General features: G+C 51.7%; 1 protein-coding gene across 1 annotated transcript; it reads left to right on the top strand.

Annotated features, from left to right (window-relative positions):
- The first annotated feature begins 19,295 nt into the window (after nt 1–19,295).
- Nucleotides 19,296–26,778, top strand: LOC144160165 (uncharacterized). The gene is made up of 3 exons (XM_077691761.1): nt 19,296–19,952; nt 21,889–22,359; nt 26,628–26,778. The coding sequence occupies exons 1-3, from the start codon at nt 19,387–19,389 to the stop codon at nt 26,776–26,778; spliced, it is 1,188 nt and encodes a 395-aa protein (XP_077547887.1). The 5' UTR covers nt 19,296–19,386.
- The last annotated feature ends 253 nt before the right edge of the window (nt 26,779–27,031 follow it).

Raw genomic sequence — 27,031 nt, 5'->3', positions numbered from 1 at the left:
GCACTTACCAAGCAATCGCGAAGGATCTGAAATCGGCTGTTGATAGCTCATATTTTTTAAGCCGTTGAATTTCGTTCATCGCGCCCAACGACACAGCCAGTGCATGGTGATTGTACGAAGATGACAATATATCGTATCCCATGCCCTGTGAAATTAAACTAAAAAACAACAACGGAGGAGTACCTTGTCGAAAAAATTATGCAAGAAATAGAACAGTTATGTTGGCATTTATTTTATTTACGTAACAGTTAATCCGGTAAATCTACGTTTTTTTATTTAGTCTCCTGTCAGTTAAAAGCAAAATAAATGAGTATTTGCGTGTTTTCTGTGTTGCGCACATAAATAAAGCGGATATCCTTGTGCCATTTTTCTATTTAATCGTGGTTTTCGTGTGCCACGCACTTCTAAGTAAAGAAATATTTTAAGCTTATGACCTAAATATTTTGCTTAGGTAGGTTCATTTTTAAAGGTAGAGGACGAGTAAAAAAAGGACAGGGCAAGAAAATTAACTGCGCAACAAAAACATAAGCATTTGGTACGTTATCCATTTCCAATCTTTGGCCGTTCGATCCGCTGAGTGTTGCCCACCTCCGAAGATGGTCGGGTAACCATACGATAACTGAGGTGGGCGAGCGGGACAGTTTCTGTGCCAGGCGAAGCGTTCTACCGAGCGCTTTCTGGACGTTACTTGAAAAAAAAATGTTCCAGACTGTGGGACAAATGACAGGGCGCCCGGTGTTATGTAAGAACGGAGCCATGGCTGCCCAAAACAGGATGATCCCTTCAATGCACGGTCTACACGATCATGGTGATGGAATGGCGCATACCCATCGGGAGATTCGACACACTCGATCCGCGCGCGCAACGTTCAGGTCTGCCTTTAAGAGTACACGCAGCGTCCTTCAATGTTCCGGCACAATCATCATCATTATCACAGCCTATCTACGCCCACTGCACGGCAAAAGCCATTCCCATTAATCCTGTGCCAACTGTGACCAATTTATCCCCGCAAACTTCCCCATCTCATCTGCCCATCTAACTTTGTGCCGGCCCCTGCTATGCTTGTCTTCTCTAGAGATCCACTCTGTTACCCTTAATGACCAACGGCTACCTTGCCTTCGCATTGCATGCCCTGCCCACGTCCATTTCTTCTTCTTAATTTCTACTAATATGTCCTTAACACGCGTTTGTTCCCTGACCCACTCTGCTCTTTTGTTGTCCCTTAATGTTACACCTATCACCTTCCGTTCTATTGGCCGCTGAGTCGTTCTCAATTTAAGTTGAACCCTCTTAGTGAGCCCCCAAGTTTCTGTCTCGTAGGTTAGTACCGGTAAGATGCAGCTGTCGCACACTTTCTTCAGGGACAATGGTAGGCTGCCATTCATTATCTGAGAATATCTGCCGTATGCACTCCAGCCTATTCTTATCCTTCTAATTACGTATCTCTGCCTCATGGTTGGGATCAGGGGACACAACTCCGCCTAAGTAGATATATTCGCTTACCACTTCTACTATATCGCCGCCTATCTCAAACTGCTGTGCTGTCGCTAGGTTATTGATCATTACTTAGTTTTCTGCATATTAATTTTCAGGGCCACGGTTCTACTCTGTTTGTCCAGTGCGGTAAGCATGCTTTGCAATTCGTCCCCCGAGTTGCTTAGCAAGGCAACGTCATCAGGAAATCTGAGGTTAATTACTGAGGTATTCATGGTGGTCAGCGCGAACGGAAACAACACACAGAGAAGAGAATAAACGACACAGGCGCTGCACATGTAAAAGAGCCCGTTGAACTAGTAATGAACTGTAACAAGGTAGCAAATTGGGCGAGTTGGATAGTGGATTCATGGTGGTCAGCGCGCTCTTCTCTCTTCTCTTCTCTGTGTGTTGTTTCCGTTCGCGCTGACCACCATGAATGCTATCCAACTCGCCCAATTTGCTACCTTGTTACTGAGGTATTCTGCATTAACCCTTACTCCCACTTGTTCCCAATCTAATGTTCTGAATACTTCTTGTAAACATGCTGTGAATAACATTGGAGAGATTGTGTCTCCTTGTCTGACGCCCTTCCGTATAGGTATTTTACTGCTCTCCTTATGGAGGATGATGGTAGCTGTGGACCCATTGTAAATATCCTCTAGTATTTTTACATAATGCTCGTCTACACCCTGGTTCCGTAATGCCTGAATGACTACTGAGGTTTCGACCGAGTCAAATGCTTTCTCATAATCTACGAAGGCTATATATAGGGGTTCAGTACACTCCGCGCACTTCTCTATCACCTGATTGATCGTGTGAATATGGTCCATTGTTGAATGGCCTTTACGAAACCCTGCTTGTTCTTTAAGTTGACTGAAATCTAAGGTGGCAGAAATTCTGTTGGCAATTACCTTGGTACGCACCTTGTAGATGACGGACAGTAAGCTGATCGGCCTGTAATTTTTCAAGTACTTCATGTCACCTTTCTTATGGGTTAGGAGGATGTTCGCGTTCTTCCAAGATTCTGGAGGTACATTCGCGGTCGCGGTCCGGCACAATCGCTGCTGCGAAAACCGAACTTTCTGGCTGGCGTATTGATCTTGTTCCTGCGGTATTCTCTAACATGTTTCTTATGGGGCGATGCTCGCTCAAAGAGCCCCGTTAAGTGGCGCCTTGAACTCCTCGTTGCGTTGCGAGCTGATGCGCTGCTCCTGGTTCGTTTAAAACTTGCGTATACGCTGAGTTGCGGTTCAGCCTTGAACGCGCAGATTGTTTACCTGTCGTTCGTAACTACACGGGTCACTTTTCATCTTGCACCTCGCGGCAGCGTTGCTTTCTTGAAGACCCCTGGCCTCCGCTCAGGCGTCTCGCGAGAAGAGCGAGACGGTGTCAAAAGACAGCCTGCTGTATTTTCATAAAAGTCACCGGAGGACGTCACTGTGATCGCCCGTTTCAACGTTTCAAGGGCTGGTCGCATTCTCCCTCCCGCCCGTGAGAAAATCGTTGCGAGGACGAACAATAAGCCCACAATCCTAAAATGGTTGGTTTCCGGTCCATAAGGTCAATCCTTAAAGACCTGTCGGGAAATGCTGTCCTTTTTCGTCTCCAGCGGTGCATGCGCCGTCGTGCAGCTATGAGCACAGCCTGGCGTCGCCAAAGCGAAGACGTCAACCAATCTCTGTACCGAGCCTCTTCAATGGTTTTATATCCCAAAGTCTTGCAGCCATTTCCCGAAAGGCGTTGCCGGGAAACTTTCAGTGTCTCGGTAGGGACTCCTGTATAGCTCGTGTGAAGACAGTCGAGCCGCGTTCTTAGAAAAGTCTTGTAGCTACTTCGGATGGGCCTTTCGGTAGTTTATTCTCCTGAAGAGCTCGTTTTTTGTGCTCGTTGTCTGCTCACTGTATGGTTCTTGTGGTTCTCGACAAGTCCTCGTGGTCTCCTCGCAATGCAGAGAAGTTGTACGCAAGAGTGGTGCAAATTTCCTATCTCCAGGAGTACGGAAGGACTCATATCTGTGTTCGGGTGCAACCTTCCGGAGTACTACGATTGCTGCTAGCCGGCCTTTACGAAGGTCCGATAACGATTCCCTCTTCATGAAGTCGGGAACAAAGGTGTACTCGAACTCAAAATCACACCGTGGCGGCTCTATACTTTTGTTCACGTCCTTAAATTCACGTGTTGCGTCGTTTACTTGAACGGGATCCACTAAGTCGTCCTTGTCTGCGGCACGCGTGGCCTCGCGTTCTTCACGCTTAGTTTTCTTTGGGACACTCGAAGCTAACTCGGTGCTGGCTACCACATGCATGTCCTCGCACTGAGGATCATCTTCGGCATTTTGGCACCCTGAATCCAGCACTGCAACGATGGCGTGTTTCTGCACGGAAACGTTTCCGGGCAAATTAGTCTTGACTATCTTCTCTTGTCAGAGTTTGGGTTTGGGCTAGTTGGTAGCGGTAATCCATGACTTCGTGTAGCGCAAAAAAAAAAAAAAAAAAACAACAGAGGACACAGGGAGGCGACGGGCACAAGCACAAGCCCGCCGCCTCCCTGTGTCCTCTGTCGTTTCTTTTTCTTTTTTGCTCCAGACGAAGTCATGTATCTTCTCTTGTTCTGTCTGGGGCAATTTGAAATTACACCATCTTCCCGTGGGGAGCCCTGATGAGGATGCGAAGCATCATGGGGGTTCCGTGTGGTTCCATTGTGTTGCCGTTATGTTGAGTGATCTGGTGTTTAGTAGCGCCAGAGGGAATTCCGCGTCCGGGTCCACACCAGTGGCAAAGGCACGCAAGTACTGTTGTGTGACGGTGAGTAGACGGTGGTTCTCGAGGCGCCGAAACTCGTCCATCATGCTCTTGTCGATGTTGTCGTCTCTGTGGTAGAATCGGTAGACTCCGTCAGCGTTGGCGAGGTAAAAGTTGTTTGCGTTGGTGCACCGGCTGAGAGCAACGTACACGCCCTCCTCTTCGCAGCTTTGTCTTCTTCTCATTCTTCTTCTTCTGCAATTCCCCTACGGGAAGATGACGCCGGTGGTTGAACGCGAAGCTATCTCGTGATGGATTATTTGGTTGGCCAATGCCTAGGGGCATCCTGCCACAATCATCATCAGCGGTGTCTGGCCAGGCATGCGCAGTGGGGGTGCGGACGGCGGACAACAACGACAAGGGAGGGAGGGACACAGCCCCGAGCATGAGATGCTCCGCATCTAATAAGCTCTTCGCGTCCCGCGTCGCGTTAAACAAAACTGGTTCTTGCATCACCATTGTGTAGCAGTTGTACTCCGACAGACCTGCTGGCCTCGGCTATCCCGAGTCGATGTTCCGTACGTCGTCATGTGCACAACGCGGTGTGCGCTCTCCCTTCGTTTTCTCGGCGTGATAGACGTTTACGACCGCGTATCTGTCAGCTCCATCTCGGACAGGCACGCGCGTTCGCGCGTAGTTCTTTCGAAATTGTTCCCAAGTCCCTGCAGTTCACGCAACCTCCAAACGTTGGTAAGGAAACTATCGAGGTCGATGTAAGTGAGTGCACTTCGGAGGGGTCGGTCGCTTCGATGTGTTGCCGGCCGAACGCCGTTATTGGCGTGCCTGATATGCCGTTGGCCGTGACTGTCATGCCGGGCGCCTTTCGAGAGTTCAAAGCAGAGCGCAGATGGAACGACATATGGTTCCCCGGTAAGCCAATGCGTCACAGTAATATCGCTCAACTTCATCATCGTCCAGACGCTCGATTATTTGCTTTTGTACTTCATAAAGCACATGTACATGTCCTTACTTTCGAGAAGGTCAATGGCCGCCTGAAGGTCGCGCGGAGTCGCTGAGGTGGCTTTAAGAAGATCCGTTGCTGCCTTGAGCAGGCTGGTACATGCGCCGCGAAGAATACGTAGCTGTCGGTCGGTCGGTCGTCTAACTGCGGTCAGGGCCAGCCATGCTGACCTCCGGCTGAGGGCGGGGCTGAGCAGCGCAAACAACACTCAAAGGAGCGGGGTTCCACGAACCTCAAGCCGGAGGGGACGTCGGTGGTCTCCTTCGTCGCACGCCTACATTCTCCTGGGCTTAACGGCACCAGAATGTTACGTAACAACGATCGAAGCGAGACCGCAGCCATGGCTGCCCAAAACGGGGATGATCACTTTAATGGACGGTGATTGCATTGCGCATACTCAACGGGAGATTCAACAGCCGGTGTCGTATAGAAGATTTTTGCACTCACTGCCCCAGTGGCGTAGCCAGAAAGGGGGGGGGGGGAGCTGACCGGGCTTCAGCTCCCCCCCGCCTCCCCTCCCGAAAGTTTTCCGGCCGGCACCGTGCTGCCTGTTATGCCTGGTACGTCACCTGCGAACAAAGGCGCATATACTTCAGACGTGCCACTATTAAAAATATTCACGACTCAATGCCTGTCCTGACGCATTGGTGCTTACACAAAACGAAGCGCCCGGGTCATGATAATTGCATCGGAGGGTGCAGCTCCAAAAGCGATGGCAGCCCTCCGGTACTTTCGGCGCACGGGACGCATTGTGTCCCTTTGCGTGTGGCATGTCGCTACACAGATACTGAGTCGTCCTCAGCAGAGGAGGACGCGCCGTGCATGGGCTCCCGTTTTACACTCGCCAATCTGCGGTGAAATCCGCCATCCGGTGGATTACTTGGCACCGCGCGATTCCTCTCTACAAGCGGCATCTAGTCGGTGAGTGGACCACAAAGAATTTTACGACGACTTGAAATTCTGTAGCGAGGCCTCTCATGAAAGTATAGAACTCACGAGCGAGCATAGCAGCCACTTGCGCGTGCACCGGAGCCCGCCGTGGCCGAACGCCACGTGCACGTGCTCGCTCCGCAGCCGCCCACCGCCACAGAGAAACGCTTTCGAGCAGCAGCGTGGAGGTCGTTGTCGACGGTGAAGAGATTCCCCCCGAGGAAGCTTCAGGCACGTGATGAAAACTTTCCTCGGGGTCTTTAAATGAGAATTCAGCAGATATTGGCAGATACCAAATTTTGGGCCGTAAGTGCAAAAACTTTCTGTTTGCGGCCACTGTGAGTTTCGAGGCGGAGATGCCCCGCTAACCCTAACGCCGCTGGAAGGGCCTAGCCACGAATCAGGCGGCAAAGTCATCGGTTATGTCGTCCGCGGCTACTCTGTCAAGCATCGTTGAACCCCACTGTTGTGTCGTGGGCGACGGCGAGCGGCCTCGGCGGCGACGGGAGCGAAGGCTCAGCGCGCCGGGCCCACGCACAAGCCCAAGAAGAAAGAGTGCGGCCTGCTCGCACCAAGACCAGAGCCCAAAAAGAACGTTTATTGTTCGACAAGACGACACCTAGACGCATACGCACGTGACCCGTCACGTGCGACCACAGCAACGACATCTAGTTACAATTAACACAACCAAGCGCCCACAGTGAGCGGGCGCTCCACTAGAGGGCGCCACTACACCACATCATCTTCCCGTGCAAAAGAAGTTCGCACACTCTGCGAAATACATACAGCATCTTAAATGCACACTGCACATCATTCTCCCGCGCTTTGAAGAATGTCTGCATCTTCCTTTCACTTGACTCACACAACAGGCTATCAGTCGCTCACGACAGTTCTATAAGTCCCAAAAAAAAAACCCGTCCAAAAAACATTTTCGCTCACGACAGTTCTCTAAAGTCCCCCAAAAAAAACCCGTCCAAAACACTTTCAATGATGATATACGATTCAACACAGACATGACACGTTCAACATGACGCAAAGCATGAACCGTACGTATACCCCTTACTGCACATATTCGCGAAGCCACTGAGGCTGCTTAGTCTTACGGCGCGGACGCGTAGACGTTGAACTTGCATTATTTGACGATCCAGAAACCCCCTCATTTTCCCTTGTGTTGTCTACATGGCTATTTGGATCTGTTTGTTCACTATTTTCTTCCTGACATTCCAATGGTTCCCGAGGGACAATGGATTCAGACCTTGCACTGGTAGAGACCTCCGACAGATCAGGGTCTGTCTGAACACTGGGGCTTGTCCCTTCTGACAACTGTAGACTAGGGGACTGACTGTCACAAATGTCCAAGTTAGACAAAGAGTACAAAAACTCTTTATGCCTCGACGAGAGTTCAACATTGTCAAAGGAATACGGTGCCGAGCCAATCACAATTCCTTTCGGAACGACTGTAAGTTTCGAAGCGTTCCAGATCTTTCCATCACTGAGCTTAAAGGTGAAAGGTGCAACCTGAGCTTGCACTGTCAACGGCTTACTATACTTCAGAAATCCTTGCTTACGGAATTTTACCTTCACGACATCTCCCACCTTTGTGCGGGTCGGCTGCGCACCTTTCCTTCTGTCAAAGTACTGTTTAGCTTTATGCTGCTTCGTGAAGACCTGATTCCGAACATGAGGCAGGAAATTGTCCGATTCTGCTGCCTTTTTACGTATTCTGAAGTTGCTAATATCCACTTTGGAACGAGGCTGACGTCCATGCAGCAAAAAAGCTGGAGAAAGACCTGTCACTGAATGTGGTGTGACCCGATACGACCCAAGAAATTGTGTAATGCTCTTCGAAGCATCCTTGCCTTCAAGTCTGGCTACCTGTAAATGTTCTTTGAGAACTCTGTTAAACCGTTCAATCTGGCCGTTAGCCTGAGAGTAATAATTCGACGAGAATACGTGGCGGATACCTTTTCCCTTTAGATACTCTTGCATTTGTTTGGAGACAAACTGGGGTCCATTATCAGTCACTAAAACCTCAGGGAGCCCTTCCCGACTGAAAGACCAGTCCAACAACTTAATGACATCCTCAGTTGAAATGAAATTTGTGCCCAGAACCTCAGGCCACTTAGAGTAGTAATCGACTAATGTAACAAGAAATCGGGGGTACGACACATCTAACGGACCGACGATGTCCATTCCCAACTTTTGCCAAGGCCCTTCAGGCCATTCCACTGGCTGCAACGGAGCTACATGAGGTTTAGCAGACTTGTCTGCCAGCTGACAAACGTGACAATGCTTTACATGTTCTTCAACATTGCGATCCATTTGAGGCCACCAGTAACGTTCCCGGAGAAGTTGCTTCGTTCGTACTATTCCTTGATGATTTTCATGTGCCAACTCGAGAAACGTAGGTACCAGTACACCAGGAATGACTACACGGTCATCACGCATGAGTAATCCGTCCACAACAGAAAGTTCATCCCTTACATGAAAGTAAGCTGTTAAGTCACTGTGTACCTTTTTCTTATCAGGCCAACCCTTTGACACATACTCTGCTACCTTCTGCAACGTTACATCGGCCTTCGTTGCCAGCTGCACGGTTTCTTTATCGACTACTGATGTTACCAGCGACACTATCTCTTCTTCCTGAAGTCCCTGACCGGTCTGAATGGGTAATCTTGACAGAGCATCAGCCACCAGATTTTCTGACCCTTTGCAATACTCGATGTCAAAATTGTAGTACAGCAGACGCGCTGACCACCGTGAAATTCTTAAAGGTCTCCGACCTGAGTCTCCTGCGGCTAACAAAGCAACTACAGCCTGATGGTCAGTTCTAAGTGTGAACCGTCTGCCCCAAAGAAAAATGTGCCACTTTTCGCACGCGAACAAACAAGCCAGCGCTTCGCGCTCTCCCACAGAGTATTTTCTCTCAGTCTCCGACAAAGTTCTAGATGCAAAGGCTATGGTTTCAAGCCGAGAACCATACCGCTGCTGTAGTACCGCGCCAATTCCCACATCAGATGCGTCGGTAGTTACTACTACAGGCAAGTCAGGATTAAAGACCTTCACAACCGGAGAACATGTGAGGCACGCTTTCAATTGATCGAAACTGCGCTGAGCATCATCAGACCAACAAAACGTCTGACCCTTCCTGAGCATGAGGCGAAGTGGTTCAACTATCTCTGCATAGTTCTTTATGAACTTAGCATAGTATCCTGCAAGACCTAAAAATGATTGCAGTGACTTTAGGTCCGTAGGAGCGGGAGCATGAACTATAGCTTTTACTTTGCTCTCCAAAGGTGAGATGCCCTCAGCCGAAATCTTGTGACCCAAAAAATCAAGTTCCCTGACCGAAAAAAGACATTTGTCGTTCAACTTCATGCCACTGTTTGCTATACATGTTAAGACTTCAACCAGGCTCGCGTCATGCTCAGCTTGAGTCTTTCCCCACACAAGAATATCATCAAGATAGCAAACAACATTTTTGCAATTTTTTAAGATCTGAGACATCATTTTTTGAAAAACCGCAGGCGCCGACGCCAGACCAAAACACACCCTCTTAAACCTGAATAAACCTTCATGAGTCACGAAAGTAGTTAAGTCCCTACTGCCCTCTTCCAGCAACAACTGATGATAAGCCGACGCCAAGTCAAGCTTAGAAAAACAAACAGCACCATGAAACATCTGCAACAGCTCTTCAACATGCGGTAAAGGATACCCATCAATGATAATTGCCTTATTCGGTTCCCGGAGGTCCACACACAGCCGAATGTCCCCGTTCTTTTTCCGGACGACGACGAGTGGCGAAACCCACTCCGAGGCGTCGACACGCTCAATGACATCATTGTCCTCGAGGCGTCGCAGCTCGCTGGACACTGGATCACGGAGAGCAAGAGGCAATCTTCGTAGCTTAGATGCAACTGGAGTCACACCTGGCCGCCGTTGGATCTTATGCGAGACGTCCTTGACAAGACCCAACTCGCCGTTGAAGAGATGTTCGAAACCCGGGGGCACGTTCACGGGACACTGCACTGCACACACCGATGCTAGTCGACACGTAAGAGACGCACCGTCGATCTGAATGCCCAGTTGCTGGATGGCGTCGAGCCCCAAAAGAGATGTCCCTTTGTCGGTGACGTAGAATGTGACGGAGCAAGACCGTTGCAAGACTTGAACAGGCGCTTGGAATGAGCCGCGGATGCCGATACGTTGTTTGGAAAAATTCCACAAGTTGACGGAAGCCTTGGACAGCGCATGCTGTTTACTGAAGTGACGCTTGAAATCTTCGACAGTCATCAACGACACGGATGCTCCGGTATCGACTAAGAGTTGCATGGTCACTCCGCTGACTTCGGCTTGAACGACTAAGTCCTTCCTTGGAGGATTGTTGACGCTGACTTCAGCTTGGACGACTAAGTCCTTTCTAGAAGAAGTGCTGACTGTTAAGACGGAAGATCTTGCGGGTGCGTTGATCTCCGTGGATGCTGGATGCTCTACAGGTTCCGGTGTCGAAGCGGATCCCGTAGCTTCCTTCGAAGAAACTGGATGCACTGGTGCCGGCTTACGGCACATCGATGCGAAATGTCCCCACTTATTACAAGAGTTGCAGCGCCGATTTCGGGCTGGACAATTTTGAAATGCTGAATTATGCCATTTATTTCCGCATCGTTCGCACAACTGAAGCTTGCCTGCAAACTTCTTCTGCTGAACTGTACCGCGGAACTCTACAGCTGACTGCGGATGGAAACGTCCATCTTGGAGGCCACCATCTTGCCTTCCCGAACCCGGTGGAATGACGTCACGGCCTCCCCGGCTGGCCAGGCCATCTTGAATTCCTGTGCCGCCATCTTGAGCGCGCCGGCCTCCCCGGCGGCCCAAGCCATCTTGATTCTCCACGCCGCCATCTTGAGCGCGGCGGCTTCCCCGACTGTCATCTTCCGCGACGCCACCTTCTCCTCGTCGACCTACTGCTTGTACTTGATGCGAACCGAAGGCTTGGTTCGCCAACGACAAAGATTCAAAACTCCGACCAATCTCTTCAGCTTTCTCCAAAGACAACCTTTCGCCATGTGCGAGCAGCTTTTCTCTAACCTGGGGGTTAGACGTTCCATGTATGATTTGATCTCGGACGCGCTCCGCGTACGTCAGCCCGAACTTGCAACGTACGGCTTTCTCCTTTAGAGCGGTCACGTATTCTAAAAAACTTTCCCCCCGAAATTGACGACGGCTTGTGAACTCATGTCGTTCAACAAGCGTATTTGTGGACGCAGCGAAGAGCCGGTCCAGCTGCTCCAAAAGTTGGTCGAATTTCGAAATGGCCGGAGCCGAGGATGCGGTCACACTACAGTCGGTCGCGGAGTTGGTCACGATAGGGCTGGTTACATGAGCGTCGGTCACGTTACTGGCGGCGTCCCTCCTTGCTTCGTCCTGCTCCGCCTCAGCAAAATACCTTCGTTGCCCCTCCCTACCCAAAACACTGACGAGCGCCGACGCGCGTCGTCCGTCATTCCAGTCGCTGCCGCCAGCCGCCTCGAGATGGGCCTGAAACAATTTTTTCCAGTTATGCCACGGAATCGGAGGCGGCCCCGGCAATTCGAGGAAAACGGGCAGGTTATCGAAGAGGCCCATGCTGCCAAGCAGGAAGGAGAGAGATGCAGGAGCAGAAGCAGAAGAACGAAGTAGGGCGAGGCCTAAACGACGGTTCGACAAGCGTCAGCACAAAGAACGCTAGGCCTCGCGACGCCAGACGCGCCGGACAGTCACACTCGAGCGAGGTCAAACGCACTCACGTTTTCATTCTGCCGGACCCGTCGACGATGTCGTCGCAGCAGAAGAAAAGCATCCCATCCTCGTCGCCAAAAAGATGTTGTGTCGTGGGCGACGGCGAGCGGCCTCGGCGGCGACGGGAGCGAAGGCTCAGCGCGCCGGGCCCACGCACAAGCCCAAGAAGAAAGAGTGCGGCCTGCTCGCACCAAGACCAGAGCCCAAAAAGAACGTTTATACGCCTCGAGATTCGCGATCGCTGCTCCGCCTGCCGCCGCTTCTCCGCGGCGTTTGCGGGATTAGCGCTGCGTGGCTGATAGGTGGTCATGCAGTGTTTTGGTTCGCTTTCGCTTCTCTTTGCCTTTCCGCGCACTAAATAACTTGTCATGGTGACGTCTGTAAGCTAACTGAACGTTTAGGGCGCTTAAAAAAACAGCTGCGTCTTGGTAGAGCGCTCGAACGCCAACAAGAGCTACCCGGGGAGGCGGTTCTGCGCGCTTCTTGGCCGCTCTTGCGGTCGTCGGCGACGGCAGCAGCATATCACCGCTGTCGCCTTCGAACACGTCAGCACAAGTGAATTCTATTTATTGTCACCTCGTTTAGACCTGACATTGGCACTGTAAGAGGTTGGTTCGTTTTGCAGCGCTACAAATGCGGCTTTGCTTCGAATATGTACGTCGTAGAAAAATATATTTCGGGGATGTGATAACCCAATAGCTGACAAAAACTTGTGCCTTTTATGGGAATATAAGCCACGCGAAAATGTTAAGTACACTCAAAGGCTGTGCATTGTCAGATATGTGCCCACTCATGCCGTATAGTAAGAACCAAGGTATATGTTAATGAAACCACGGGAAAATGAATGGTCTGCAAGTCAGGAATAAATAGAATAGTCGTACGGGAATGAAAAAAAAAACCGAGAGCAGCTTCTGAAATGCTAAAGACGTTTTTTTGAGCAAGGTAGTATTTACCAGACCAACTAGATGCGAAATGCACTGATATTTCGCTAGACATGGGGGGGGGGGGGGTAAGGAGGAGGGCGCTCAACTATCGTTTGTTTACAAATGCGGAGCGAAATCAACGAATGAACGTTTTAGTAATCACACACACAAGCTGCGTGTTCACTTTTCGTTTGTTTTTCGCCTTCAACGATCGGCTGATCACTCGGCGGACGCATTTTTCGAAGAATACAGGGTAGGCAGTTCACAAGAAATACGAGGTGTCGTTGAAAGAGTTGATTGATTGATTGCAGGGTTTAACACGCCGACGCAACGGAGAAGATGAGGCACGCCGTAGTGGAGGGCTCCGGATTAATTTTGACCACCTGAAGATCCTTAACGTGCGCGGAAATCTCGTACACACGGGCTCGTTTGAAGAGTGACGTATATGATAAGGGTCTCTGATTTCGGTTTATGCTAGATTCTGCAGTCTCCCTGTGTCATACGACGATGTTTCGAAGAAGCGTTTGGTCGCGGTCGCGGATTACTCTATAAGCCCATCTTCGCGCTTCTCGTGGAGCATAAATGTAACAGATGAATCTTTGCGAGCGCTCACCTCGGGACAAGACGACCCAGCATTAAATTTGTCGTCGTGTACTGACTCCGGAGTGTAATTTTGCATTATCCATCGTACTTCTTTGGTACAATGTTTGCGAAATTTATGCCGCATTGGCTTGTTCAGGGTACTGAGCAATATCTGATATGTGATATTGGCACGCGTAACTTGCGTGCTGTCAGGTATGAGTGCTCCGCTAGATTTTGTAGTGCACAAAGTCGATTTACATCATAGTGTGTATGGCCGCAACATGACCATCGGAGGAAACACTGCTTACAGAGACACTGCCACTAAATTTCAGGGCAGCGGAATTGCAATCAGCTGCATGCGAATGACGCTGGCCTGTGACACACGCCCGGCGCTCATATAGATCTTTCTAAGATCGCGTCATAGACGTTTATACTCTCGTGAACCCACCAGGCTTGCAAACAGAGTGCCTGCTCCACGTTATTCGGTATTTCGAACGGGGACAAACGGTAAATCGCTGTCTTGAACGAGCCCCAAAAGCAACGGCGACAGGGGGGAGCGGGCCGGGGACTCCCGCTCCTGCTTTCGAAACGGGCCGCTAGGGGGATTTCAGTGGCGCCCCTACAGGCCGCGCTCGAGGCGTATTGTTCGACAAGACGACACCTAGACGCATACGCACGTGACCCGTCACGTGCGACCACAGCAACGACATCTAGTTACAATTAACACAACCAAGCGCCCACAGTGAGCGGGCGCTCCACTAGAGGGCGCCACTACACCACACCCACCAGCCGCTACCCGGCAACGCTGACGACGAAGAAATGGACGTGCGCACGTCGCAGGACCTTCCAAATGCCACAGAAGAGGACGAAGGCAACACGGCACCTTGGATTCAATACACCAACCGAGCCATTCGCCGCAAGAGGCAAGCAACAGTCGTAACCCAAGCTCGAAACGTAACGCCGCCAACGTCGGCTCTACGACCAAGCCGCCAGGCGCGCAAGCCGAAACCTCCACCTCTCCCGCCTGACGACTTCAAACTGGCTATCCGACCTCGCAATGGTCTCGTGCTGAGCAAGGTGAGCCCGATGGTTCGAGAAGCCAAGCTACGCTCCCAAGATGCAGGCATGAAAATTCGCATCAATGAGGACCAGAACATCCTTAATTGTAGCAAGCACACCGTACCTGTCCGCAGCCTCGGCGCTGAGCAAGATAAAGAAGCTGACTATTTGTGAAACCACCTACGCCATTGCGTCGTATGGTATCTCCCCCGACAACTCCTGTAAGGGCGTGATACACAATATTCACAAGGAAGCCACCCCTGAAGAAATCATGGAGGCGATCTCAGCACCGGGATACGAACCCCTCACGTGCCGCCGTCTCGGGGACTCAAGCACCATCCTCATCACCTTCATGGGCAAGAAAGTGCCTTTCACAATATACGTTGGAGTGGAGACGAGATGTTATCTCTACAAACGCACCGTCGCGCACTGCACCGTATGTCATAAAATCGGCCACCGCATGGACGTATGCCATCACCCACCTGCTGTGCCGACTTGCAAAGACTGTGGAACCCGACTCGCCTCAGAGCCTCACGAGTGCAAACCAAAATGCGCCCTCTGCAGTGGCGACCACCCGACGGCTAGCAAGTCCTGCCCCAAGCGCTTCTTGCCGCCAGTCAACCAGAGGAAACAGGGGAAGCCTAACACCGAGCGGTGGTCGAGAACGCCCTCTCGCCAAAAGGGTGAACACTCATCCTCATCCCGATCCAGATCCAGATCTCGGAGCTGTCGCCACCTTTCCCAGGGCAACGGGCGTCGCACTTTGAGCGTCGCACGCTCAAAGTCCCGAGGAAGGCGTCGGAGCACCCCAAGGCGAAGAGACCCGTCATTGGCGCAGGTGAGCTGGGCACAGATGCTCTCTCCTAAAGCTCGTTCCCCATCACCTCTTGGTGCTGAGCTTAAACAAATCCAAGCTGCGAACACGCAACTAATGGCGGAGAATGCCCAGCTTAAAGCGGAAATAACCAGTCTGAGAGAAGAACTACATGCCCTTCGCAATGAAATCAGGCAGCAGGCGCAACCGCAATTAACTCCAGAGAAACGCAGAAAGACAGAACGCTCACCAGCAACCCCGGTCGAACCCCCGCCAGCACCGCTCACACCCGCACCGAATCTCGCAGAAATCTCACAGTAACTGGCAACTATTCTGAACTATATGCAACAAACTAACATCCGCTTTGAAAAGCTTGAAGCTCACATTCAAACTCACCCCGCTCGCCTAGCACGGCGCGACATGAAGCCCTACAGCAGACCTACTCCCCCCCAAGAGGATCATCCGACCGAAGATGGCAGTGCACAAGAAGAAACAAACCCTCAACCACAAAACCACCATATGGCAATGGAATTGTCGCGGATTCAAAAACAAGTGCGGCTCACTCTCTCAATTCGTCGCGTCGTCTACCTCACCCCCGGATGTCATAGCACTTCAAGAGACCAATTCCCCCCCTCGCCTTCCCGGCTACGTGACGTACGGAGAAGACACTGGCCATATACTTCACACGTTGGTGAGCAAACGAATCACTGCTATCCAACACGCTCTCCAACAAGCAGAGAAGTTGGGAATCCTGGTAGAGCTCATCCCACGCGCTACAAAACCGATACACAGCCTCTTCCTTTTGAACATGTATTGCAGACCCAAATGTAAAGCCGGAAGCCTCCACGATGTGATCACTCAGGCCATCCGCAAAGCGGGAAGTCATCCTCTTCTCATAACGGGCGATTTCAACGCGGCCCACCAGCTCTGGGGTTACACGTACTCTAATACACGTGGTAATGCTTTGCATGCCATCATCGAAAACTGCGACCTAACTCTCCTGACTAATCCCGCCTCCCATACGCGCATGGGCAACAGCGTCACCAAGGACACTTCACCAGATTTGGCTATGATTGGTCACATCTCTCATGCGGACTGGGCGCACCTCGGAGAATATTTAGGAAGTGACCACGCCATCTTGGCCACCACCATACACGGCACAGAGTACCGAGTCAAATTCGGCACGGCGCGTCTCACTGACTGGACCAAACTCCGAGAAGAACGACAAACAAGAGAAAAACCGACAAATTATCCACCAATCACTCTTCAAGAGTGGATATCCCGTCTCCACCAGGACGTCCAAAATCACACAAAAGTAATTGAGACGTCGACCACCGCCCCATGCGTGGACGCGCGGCTCCTCCACATGTGGGAAGCTCGCCGCAGTCTAATTAAACGCTGGCGCAAACAAAAGCTCAACCGTAAGTTAAAAAAACGCATTGCTCAGCTTACAGAGGAAGCGGCACGCTATGCCGCCTCATCGTGCAAAGAAAACTGGCTCGCCCTCTGCGATGGTATGCGTAACTCCCTTAGCACTTCCAAAACGTGGAAGCTGCTGCGTTCTCTTATAGACCCCGGCAAGAGCAAGACGGAATCCCAACGCACCATGGCCAGAATCCTTCATCAACACTCGGGAAGCACAAGAAACCTGCTCGCCACTCTTACGGCCCGCTATCTTCCCACTCACCCTACGGAGCCCCTTCCCCCCTACTCTGGAAGGCCCAACCCCCTCCTGGACGACGACATCCATCTGCATGAGGTTACGGCCGCTCTGGACAAGCTTCGCCGCAATGCGGCGCCCGGAATAGACCAAATAACCAACAAGGCCCTCGCTAATCTGGACACCCCTTCCCTGCTTGAGCTAACGGATTATTTCAATCACATCTGGCAGACGGGTTTACTCCCAGGTGAATGGAAAACAGCGGAAGTCAGGCTCATACCTAAGCCGGGCAAACCACCGAGCACTGATAACCTTCGACCTATTTCCCTCACATCATGTGTAGGCAAATTGTTGGAGCACATCGTTTTAAACAGGCTACAAACGTACCTCGAAGATCACGATAAGCTGCCTACGACCATGTTTGGCTTTCGCCCTCGTCTGTCTACGCAAGACATCTTACTCCAGCTCAAGGAAGAGGTTATGCTGCCTGCCACCCGCAACTCACCCACAGCCATCCTTGCGCTGGACCTCAAGGGGGCGTTTGACAATGTTAAACACGCCGCCATCCTCTCGCAACTAAATGCTCTCGACTGCGGGCCTAGAATGTATCAGTACGTAAGAGATTTCCTCACAGATCGTAGGGCAATACTTAAAGTGGGAGACCTAGCCACAGATCCCATCCTGCTGGGCAGCCGCGGCACACCACAAGGGGCAGTGCTCTCCCCTTTGTTATTCAATATTGCGCTGATCGGTCTCCCTCCCTTATTGGATTCTATTCCGGGCATACATCACGGCTTGTATGCAGATGATATTACCATCTGGTCGAAGACAGGATCTCTAGGCGAGATAGAGGAGCGCCTACAAACTGCAGCCAACACGGTCACTCATTACGCCAAGTCTTGCGGCCTCCAATGTGCCCCACAAAAATCGGAGCTCCTCCTTGTTTGTACAAGAAAGAAACTCCTCCAGAGGCCACCCACTGTCACCATCCACATGGAGGGCCACACCATCGTTCCCTCCTCGCATATCAAGATCTTTGGTATGACCTTTCAAGCCGATCGAACAAACTCCATCCTAATAAATAGGCTGAAACATACCTCGGACCAAGTCACACATATGATCAGGCGTGTTACCACCAAAACACGGGGAATGCGCGAGGAGGACACCCTCCGCCTCGTCCAAGCATTCATAATCTCAAAAATTACATACGCCATACCCTACGCTCTTCTCTCCAAGTCAGAAATGGAACGGCTGGATGTCATCATTCGGAAGGCCTACAAACAGGCACTCGGACTTCCCGTCAGCACGGCCACCGACAAGCTATTTAAGCTGGGCCTGCACAATACAGTCGACGAGCTCATAGAAGCCCATCTTTCGAGCCAAAGGTTGAGGCTGGGAGCTACAAGCACAGGGAGGACTCTTCTCTCTCGTCTGGGGCTCACATCCCCTCTACAGCGTCAGACATCTCAAATGAGAATTCTCGACCACAATATCAGGAAACAGCTGTACGTCTTACCGCTCCTTAGAAACATGCACCCTGTGCATCACTCTGGGCGCAGAGAAGCAAGAGCCAAGGCCATCCACACTTACTACGGGAGGGAACCAACCACGGACGCGTCTTCCTATCCCGGCATAAGGGCAATGACAGCCGTGGTTGTCCAGAACAATAAGCACGTCACCAGCCTAACCCTACCCGGATACGACCCCTTACAAGCGGAAGAAGCGGCCATCGCTCTCCAGCGTAATCCTCACAGATTCGTAGCAAGCGTGCCGCAACTTCTCATGCGGACGAATTCACCGCACAACCCACCAAATCATCTGCCAGCGTCCACCAGACAGATCTATCATGATCATATGGGCACCCGCCCACTCTGCCGTCCCGGGCAACGAAACCGCCCATCTTTTGGCCCGAGAGTTATCCCGCCGGGCCCCGGGAAGCGAGCTAGAGAGGCCAACCCCGCTGATCTCGTATCACGAAATAACGCAGCACTACAAGTTGGGACGTATCACATACCCAGCACCGCATAAACACCTAACGAAAGATGAGGAACGGCAGCTCCGTGCACTCCAGACGAATACTTTCCCCCATCCCACTAAATGCCATATCTTGCACCCCACCGTATATTCCCCGCTATGCCGCTTCTGCGGAGCCTCCGGGACGCTCTTTCATAAGGTAGGGGGCTGCGCGCACGCCCCACTACATTCGCGAAATCCCTCCATTCCTTCTCGCGAGCTTTGGGAGAGAGCTCTGACCAGCTCCGACCTCAATGACCAGCGCCTGCTGGTGTTCAGGGCTGTTGAGGCGGGGAAAGCTCAAGGGGTCTTGGATTGAGGACTCCTCCCCATTGCTTTTCGCAATAAACACGTTTACTCTCTCTCCCCGAGGAATTCGCAAACGAAGAATGGGCCGAAATTCGGCGCAAGCAGCGAGCACTGACCTTGAAGAGGACCTTGCAACCACCGGATCTCCCAACACGACGCCCGAGGTGGTTTCACCGAATTCCCGCAAAAGCCGGCCGCCACGTCGAGGTCCACCGATGGACCGCTTGCCAGAGACCGACATCAAAATCGTGCTCCGACCGCGAGGAGGCCTCGATCTAAGGTCGGTAGCGCCTGCAACTATCGCCAACACCATCTCTAAATCAGCACCAGTCCCCCTTAGTCCAGAAGATCAAGTTCGTGTGAACCAAAATTCCAACTACATTCTGATTAGCACCCCCGACGACATGCGAGCCCGCAATTTCGCAAGCATCACATCCCTTGTTATCAACAACAAGCAATACGACATCTCCACGCACGTCTCGGCCCCCGCCAACACGGGGCTGGGAATTATTTTAAAAATTCCCGAAGACGATACTCCGGAAGAAATAACTCGCCATGTAGTCGACTTCAACCCAGACCTGCCCATCCTGTCGGTCAAGCGACTCGGAAACACTGACGCCGCTCAGATCCTCTTTGACGGATACAAGTACAGTGAACTAGAATGTCTTGATCCAGTGGCGCGAACGGGAGCGCTTTGCAGCGTTCGGGCTGAAGCAAAGCGCGTCTACCGCCGCCAGGGGCGCCACTGCGCCTTCTTCGAAAACGGTACCGCGGTTGCACGGGCCGTTCCTTGGGGCGCTCGCCAGCTATTGCCGCTGCCGTTTTTTACTGTGGTACAGTAATTAACCTTTATGGAAGAAAGATGCTCACTTTTGTTGTCCCTGTACTTTTCTAAGAACGTTTTGTTGCTTATCAGACCCGTTTGAGCCATCGGGCAACGGCTACAAACAAATCGTCTGCTAGCGGCGCAGACGATACGAGCGGATGTGCGATACGTTGGCGGCGCGCGGTCGGACAAACTCTCCGTCTGTTTATGGCTGAGGCCGGCCTTTCATTTTCTGCGTGTTTTACGTTTCCGTGATGTTCCACAGAAGCAAGAGGTATACAATCGTCAGGAATATAGTTATTGCGAGTGCTGTCGAATAGAGGTTGGCCAGGCCGGGTACGCGATGTCAAAACGAAGGACGGACACCTATTGCTTTGCTCCGGGTTGTCACAGTGGTTACCCTGCAGGTGCTCCCAAGGCGTCTTTGTTCGCCGCTCCTTTGGACGATGAACTGTGCAAAAAGTGGGGACAAAATTTGGGAAGACTGGACAAACTCTTGACCATATCTTCAGCCGTTGGTGAGCGCCACTTTGAGCCCGAGTGCTTATTGCGTGATTACATCCACGTAATAAACGGCTGTAAAGTGCGACTTGTACGCGGGAAGCTGTCACTGGCTCCAGGTGCTGTACCTACCATCCTGCCTGACTGTGCTTCGAATTCTGCGCGGAGCATGCACGCGCGGAAGCCGCAAAGGAAAAGGCGGACAAGAGTTTCAGTTTCGGCAGCCAGCAAGCAAGCTGAAGAGCCGAAAAAGATGAGGTGCACCAGCCACAACACGAGGCTCTCTCTCCGCAGTGCTCATCAAATGAAGTCGCAAGTTCTGTGGAATGATGCTTTCACAATGAGCCATCTTCAAGAAGTCAAGCTTCCTTCAAAGCTCTGGTGCCGGCTAAATTGTGCCGACGATCGAAACGTTCGTTTCGCTATACGACATCGATACGAAAAAAAAAAAAAAAAAAAAGCTAGACATTTTCACGAGAAATCTGTGCTCTTCTATCCACATGACGACAAAGTGTCGTCGCAAACATTCTTTTCGTGGTGTGTTATGCGGAAGCGGTGACATATATTCCCTAGCTGTTGCGAACAGTGTGCTGCAAGAAGCTGACAGCAGTTCGGCCTGCAAAGGGGCCATGACGACTAGGAGGTTTAGTGATGTATTACACGTGCTAACACAGAAGCTGCGATCTCAAACGACACATTTGGAGACGCTGCCTTCAGCACTAAGTGCCTGGGGAAAGTTTCCTCTGAAGGTAATTTGTTTATTGCAAACTTTGCTGCTGAGAAAATCAGCCGGGTGCTACTGGACGCGTGAATACTGGGTATAATTTGCTTTTGTAGAGTGAAATTCACAAGTAGGTTCATGCCGGGACTTTATTACAGTAAATATAAAAAGTAAATCCATTCGTAAAGAATTAAACATAGCAGTTGTCCGCCGGCAGCACATCGAACGCGTACGCTCGCATCGATCGTCTGCGCAGGTAGCAGACGACACCAAACAACTCGATTTATAGCCGTTTCCCTACAGCTCAAACGGGCAGATTTGCAACAAAACGTTCCTAGCAAGGTACGGAAATGCCAGACGCGAGTAGCATTTTTTTTTTTAAGGGTTAATTACTACCCAACATCGGAACAGCGACAGCCTGCCGCGGCGGCGCCTTTCGAAGATGGCGCAGCAGCGCCACCTGGTGTTTTCTACACAGAAGAGCACGCCCCTTCCTCGCCGTTCGCGCCACTAGATCATTCTAGTTCACTATAGATACAAGGTTCCGTTTTGGATTCGATACGGCCACACCACGTACCGCTGCACGCCGTTCCGACACAAGACAGAAGCTTGTACGCAGTGCTGGAAGCGAGGTCACAGGGCTGACGTCTGCCCGAAGCCAACGACCAGGTGCCCCAAATGCGGCATCGCCAATCCCAGTGAGGGACATCCGTGCAAGCCAAAGTGCAGAGTGTGCGGAGGAGCCCACCTCACGGGATCCACAGCATGCCCGTACCGCTTCAAGCCACGTCACCCCCAACGCCCGCCGCCAGAAACAACGAGGGGCGGAGAGCCGAAAGGAGGAACTCCGCCGAGCACTCAAAACCACCAAGAGTGGCCCGCCCTGCCAGAACGAAGCTCTCCCACGACCCAGACCTCGGCAAGAGGAAGAGCCCCGTCGAGGTCGCAATCGAAGCACAAGTCGGGATCCCCATCGGCCAGCAGCGCCAAAGCCAACGCCACGAGGTGGGCCACCCCCCCCCCCCCCCCCCCACTCCCCCACCACGTCACAGAAAACCGCCGATAATAGAAGATCGGTAAGCTTCGATGGCGGGGCCTCCCACCCCTGTGCTTCGTACCCAACCCCTCAAACCCCTGTCAAAGAACTACTAACTGAACTAGCTAACATTAGAGCGGAAATGGCTGCTCTTAGGAGAGAAAACAATGACCTCAAGCAAGAACTTCACTCCGCAGTCGAAACGCAGCAGGCCCCCGCACGGGGCACCTTGAGTATTTATGGTGACGGTGTTGGCGACACCGCGGACCCCGAGCCCCCAACATAAACTGTAACCTACTGTGGTGATGTGTTTAAAGGTGAAGGGTAGAAGCCTCAAACGGTGGCCGTCGGAGCCCAGGTCAAGCTCCGGCGGATGGGCTCCCTGTCTGTTTACCAGGCAGGGAGCTCCGGGACCTCTCAGGCTATCAGGGTAAGGTTTGAGAAGAAAGTACCCCCGTCCCCTGCTTTTTTTCTATGCTGTATGGAAAATTCAAAACCCCCCTCCAAACGTGATCGGTCCCTGAAAAGGGGCCGCACCGAAGTATCTTTCCCTCCACTTCCAAGCATGAGCTTCCCAAAGCCAGACAAATACTCTCGTTTCCTTGTTATCGAATCTCTTGACACAGCCCACCCTCTTGCTTCACAATCAGTATTTTTGATTACAAAATACCTTCACGGAATAATTGGGAAAACCTATAATGCCAAAAAACAACGCACAGGTGAAGTCCTTGTTAAGTAAAAAACCAGCAGCAGACAACCACACTTCTTGGTCAGACGAAAATGGTCGATCTGGACATCAGGGCCCACCGCAGCCTGAATAGCTCGCAGGGTGTGATCTCTGAGGCAGATCTTCTTAATGAGACAGATGCCGACATTCTTGAAGGTCTAAAGGATCAGGGTGTCACAGCCGTGCGCCGCATCACGATGCGTAGAGATGATAAGGTAATCCCCACGAAACATATTATCCTGACCTTCAACTGCTCCTCACTTCCTGACCATATCAACGCAGGGTTCATCCGATGCTCCATTCGTCCTTACATTCCGAACCCGCGCCGCTGCTTTAAGTGCCAGCGGTTCGGGCACGGAACCAACTCCTGCCGTGGTCGTCTGACCTGCGCAAAGTGCGCTCAGCATGATCATCCATCTGATAATTGTCCATCATCAACCCTCACCTGTGCCAACTGCCAGGGACCCCACGCCGCCTACTCTCGAAAGTGCGAGAAGTTTAAGCAGGAGAAGGCAATCATTAATGTGAAGGTCACTGAGAACATCACCTTCCCAGAGGCGCGAAAGAGGTTCGCCTCTTTCCCCCTGGGGAGGTACGCCGACGCGGCTCGCCGGGGGGCGGAGCGCCGTCTGGTGTCCACAGGGACGCAGTTCAGCGGGTCTGACCTGGTCCCTCCCCCCCCCCCCCCCCTGGGGTGCCTCAGGCAGCTCAATCCGTCGCCACGCCGCTTTCTGAGGCAGCAGCGGTTGTGGTGACAACCTCTTCTGTAGGGACCGGTGCCGCTCCCGCCTCTGCCTCCCCGTCCTCCAGTGCGTTGGAGGGTGCCGACGGGATGGACACCGGGGGCCCCGCATCGGCTCCCACCGCCGCGTATTCCGGTTTCGGCGATGCATCACCCACGAAAGGGAGAAAAGGAGGAGTGCGAGAGGGAAAGGCGAAGGGTTGCGGGGCTGTTCTGCCGGCGCACACACTCCCCGCTCTTGGCCCGGCGGCCGGCCGGCAGTGAATACCGAAGCGTGCACCCTTTTCGCTTGCGCCAACCGGCAAGTGTTTCATTTGCGCGTTGGATTTCGCCTTCTGGGACGGCTGCGCTGATTCAACCACACTCCTAGACCTGGATATTTTAACGAAGTTAAAAGTGCTTCAACTGCGCCTGTGTTGGATTTCGCGTCACCTTGTGATGACCACCGCTGTGCATTTCGAAGTGCTTCAACAGTGTTCTTGGTAATATTACCAAATACTTTGTCATCCGTGCTGTTTTGCAATCGCAGTGTAGCGTTCGAAAATTGTAGCGTGAACGGTTGCTAGGCAAGCGTGCATCCACAGTTCACCCTGTGATCGGCCGCCGCTGTGAAAGCCAACCTTTATTATGAATGAATTCCTGGAGTGTGACAAATAGAAATTTAGCCTAATGCCCCATAAAGTTGGGCCTAAGTCACGCTGGGAATACGCGATAAGTATAATCACTTGTAGCCCACCTTGAACATGTTGGTACTCAGATGTTCTGACGATTGCTTTCAACCTTGTCACGATGGTTGCACTTTGTGCCCTGCTGCTTCTTATGCGATCGCACAAACAACCGGGTTGCTTGTTTTTTTTTTTTTTATCGTATCTAGCGCTCCGCCCAGACGAAACGGCAGTTGGCACTAAAGTTTTGCCCAGGCAGAATTAGAACAGTCAAATACTCCTGCTCTGATCTTCGCCTCTGACACGCAGGACTACCTTAGCACCGGCTCCTCTTCGCGATCGTGTGTTCACGGGTCTTTTTCTTTTTGCTTGCAAGCCCCAATGGTGCTAGCACCCACATTTATTTGTGAGTTGGACTATGAAGCCTCCACTGATGACTTACGTTTGTCCACACACACTGACCAAAACAAGCTACAAGGGGCTTTAGTATTCTTACGCTGGAGCATGCTTCAAGGCATGTGATCACAAAAGCACTTAAGTTTACAGCAAATACAGGTTCTCAAATTGACTGAAAAACTGAAACATAACATTAAGCCTTATAAATATTTACCTAGTACGTGTGCTAGTTCTGCATCAATTGATAAAAAAAAACCCGCAACACATGCTAATGAACTGATCATGAAAAAGTGACGTAGTGAATAGTAAATCTGTCTGCTGAAAACAATTTCATCGCGAAACAAAGGCGTCTACAACACACACACCATCGCCTCCTCCAATGCCATGCCAAACGCATCTCGCACATCTCGCACTTCCCAATGGGAATGAATGACACGCCTGCAGTGCCCACATGTCGCGAGGTGGGGCCCCGAGCTGAACCAGGATCACGGAACCGTAACTGACTTATAAGCAGTTTGTGCCTTGTTGCCAAGGCAACCGATGTTTGAGATTGTCAAAGAAATGGCGCTCGCTCCAGCGCTAGAAAGCTCAGAGCCGCGGCGGAGAATATTTTGCCAACGTTGCCGCTCTCCACCACGCGTCGCCCCAAGCTGAACTGGTCACAAGATTGAAGCGTTTTGTGCACGGGTCCTGTATCGGTTTAAAATGTCTTTTTCACATGCCGCCGGCAGGAATTACCACCGCCGCAAAATAAGACCGGCACCAGCGGGGCCACATCTGATACGGCGCTTTTTGGATAAACAGTGCGCGGTGCATCATATAGAACGAGCACACGATCCTCCCCGTGCGGCTGCGAGTTCGCCGCCGATAAAACGTCACGTGCCGCCGATAGCAACTGCACCAACGTACACCGCGAAGCACATGCCGCCGCGCACATTCGGCCAGATTTTTCGTTCGCCTTTCCAGCCTTGAACGGAGTGCGGGATTCATGGTGTCAACAAAGCTTGCCCGTAGCCATGGAGGAAAAAAAAGCTTTTTTTTCCCTCCATGCCCGTAGCAGACGACAGTCTGAGCAGCGCAGTAGCGGAAGTACGTCACCTCTGAGGAGCGCAGCATCATTGGAGGGAAGGCTGCCGCGTCGTCAACAGCGGAGAGTAAGTTGAAAGGAGGAGGAAACGCGGCGCGACGATAATGCGCGGTTTTTGATTTACGATTTCTCAGCTAATGCTCATCGCTTTAACAAAATTCTTGCGGGAGGAGATTGCTAATACATTGCTTTATTTGGTTACATGTACATCCATGCATCGGCGGAAGGTATTTCAGGACCCCTTTAAGAACGGCAATGGTACGGTCACTCCGCCTAAGCGACGGACCCGAATGTCAACGGGCGCGCGCGTTTTGAAAGGAGACTGCTATGAATGCGTGATATCACCTGCTTTTTCACACGTAGTTCATTTGGCGTCTCTGCAGTAGTTTATAAGCATTTTAAGTCCACAAAATCAGGGAAATGGCTCGTGCCACGTTCAAAATATTCCAAGTAACGCACTACTTGCGCCGCGCGGAGTAACATCCGTCTGCGGTGATGAAGCACAGAGACAACTTCCGTTGCCGCGATCACCCCGTGCATGTGCATCCGCGATCCCACCGCACGCGGGGGGAATCTCGGAGGCCCTGCCCAGTGTGCTGTGTTGTCGCCAACCCACCCAGAAGGCGCCTCTCTACCGCAAGCGTCGGGACTCGAGATTCGCGACAGCGCCACCAGATCCACGTTGGTGACGTCGTCGAAGGAGAGACTGCGCCCGTGGTGGTGGCAGACCCGGCAACCAGGGCCCAGAGACAAAGGTGCCGCACACGGTGACGCTGACTCATAGGGAACCCCGTGATTCGTGCAGACAGTGCCTGTCCTACATACCTCGGCAAAGTTGGCGCGGCTCACTCAAACTCACTCACAATTTTTTTTTTCGAATCACCACTCATTCAAACTCAGACTCAATGCTGAGCAGCACATCTGCGCTCACTCAAACTCAAACTCACATTGAGCTCAAAACTCAGAACTCACTCGGACTCAAAACTCAAAATGTACTCAGAACTCAAAATGTACTCAAACTCAA

The sequence above is a fragment of the Haemaphysalis longicornis genome, unplaced genomic scaffold, assembly GCF_048455015.1.
Source record: "Haemaphysalis longicornis isolate Haplotype H1 unplaced genomic scaffold, Haemaphysalis longicornis Haplotype H1 scaffold_10, whole genome shotgun sequence".
NCBI classification, from domain to species: Eukaryota; Metazoa; Arthropoda; class Arachnida; order Ixodida; family Ixodidae; genus Haemaphysalis; species Haemaphysalis longicornis.
This window is presented reverse-complemented; position numbering and strand designations above follow the sequence as displayed.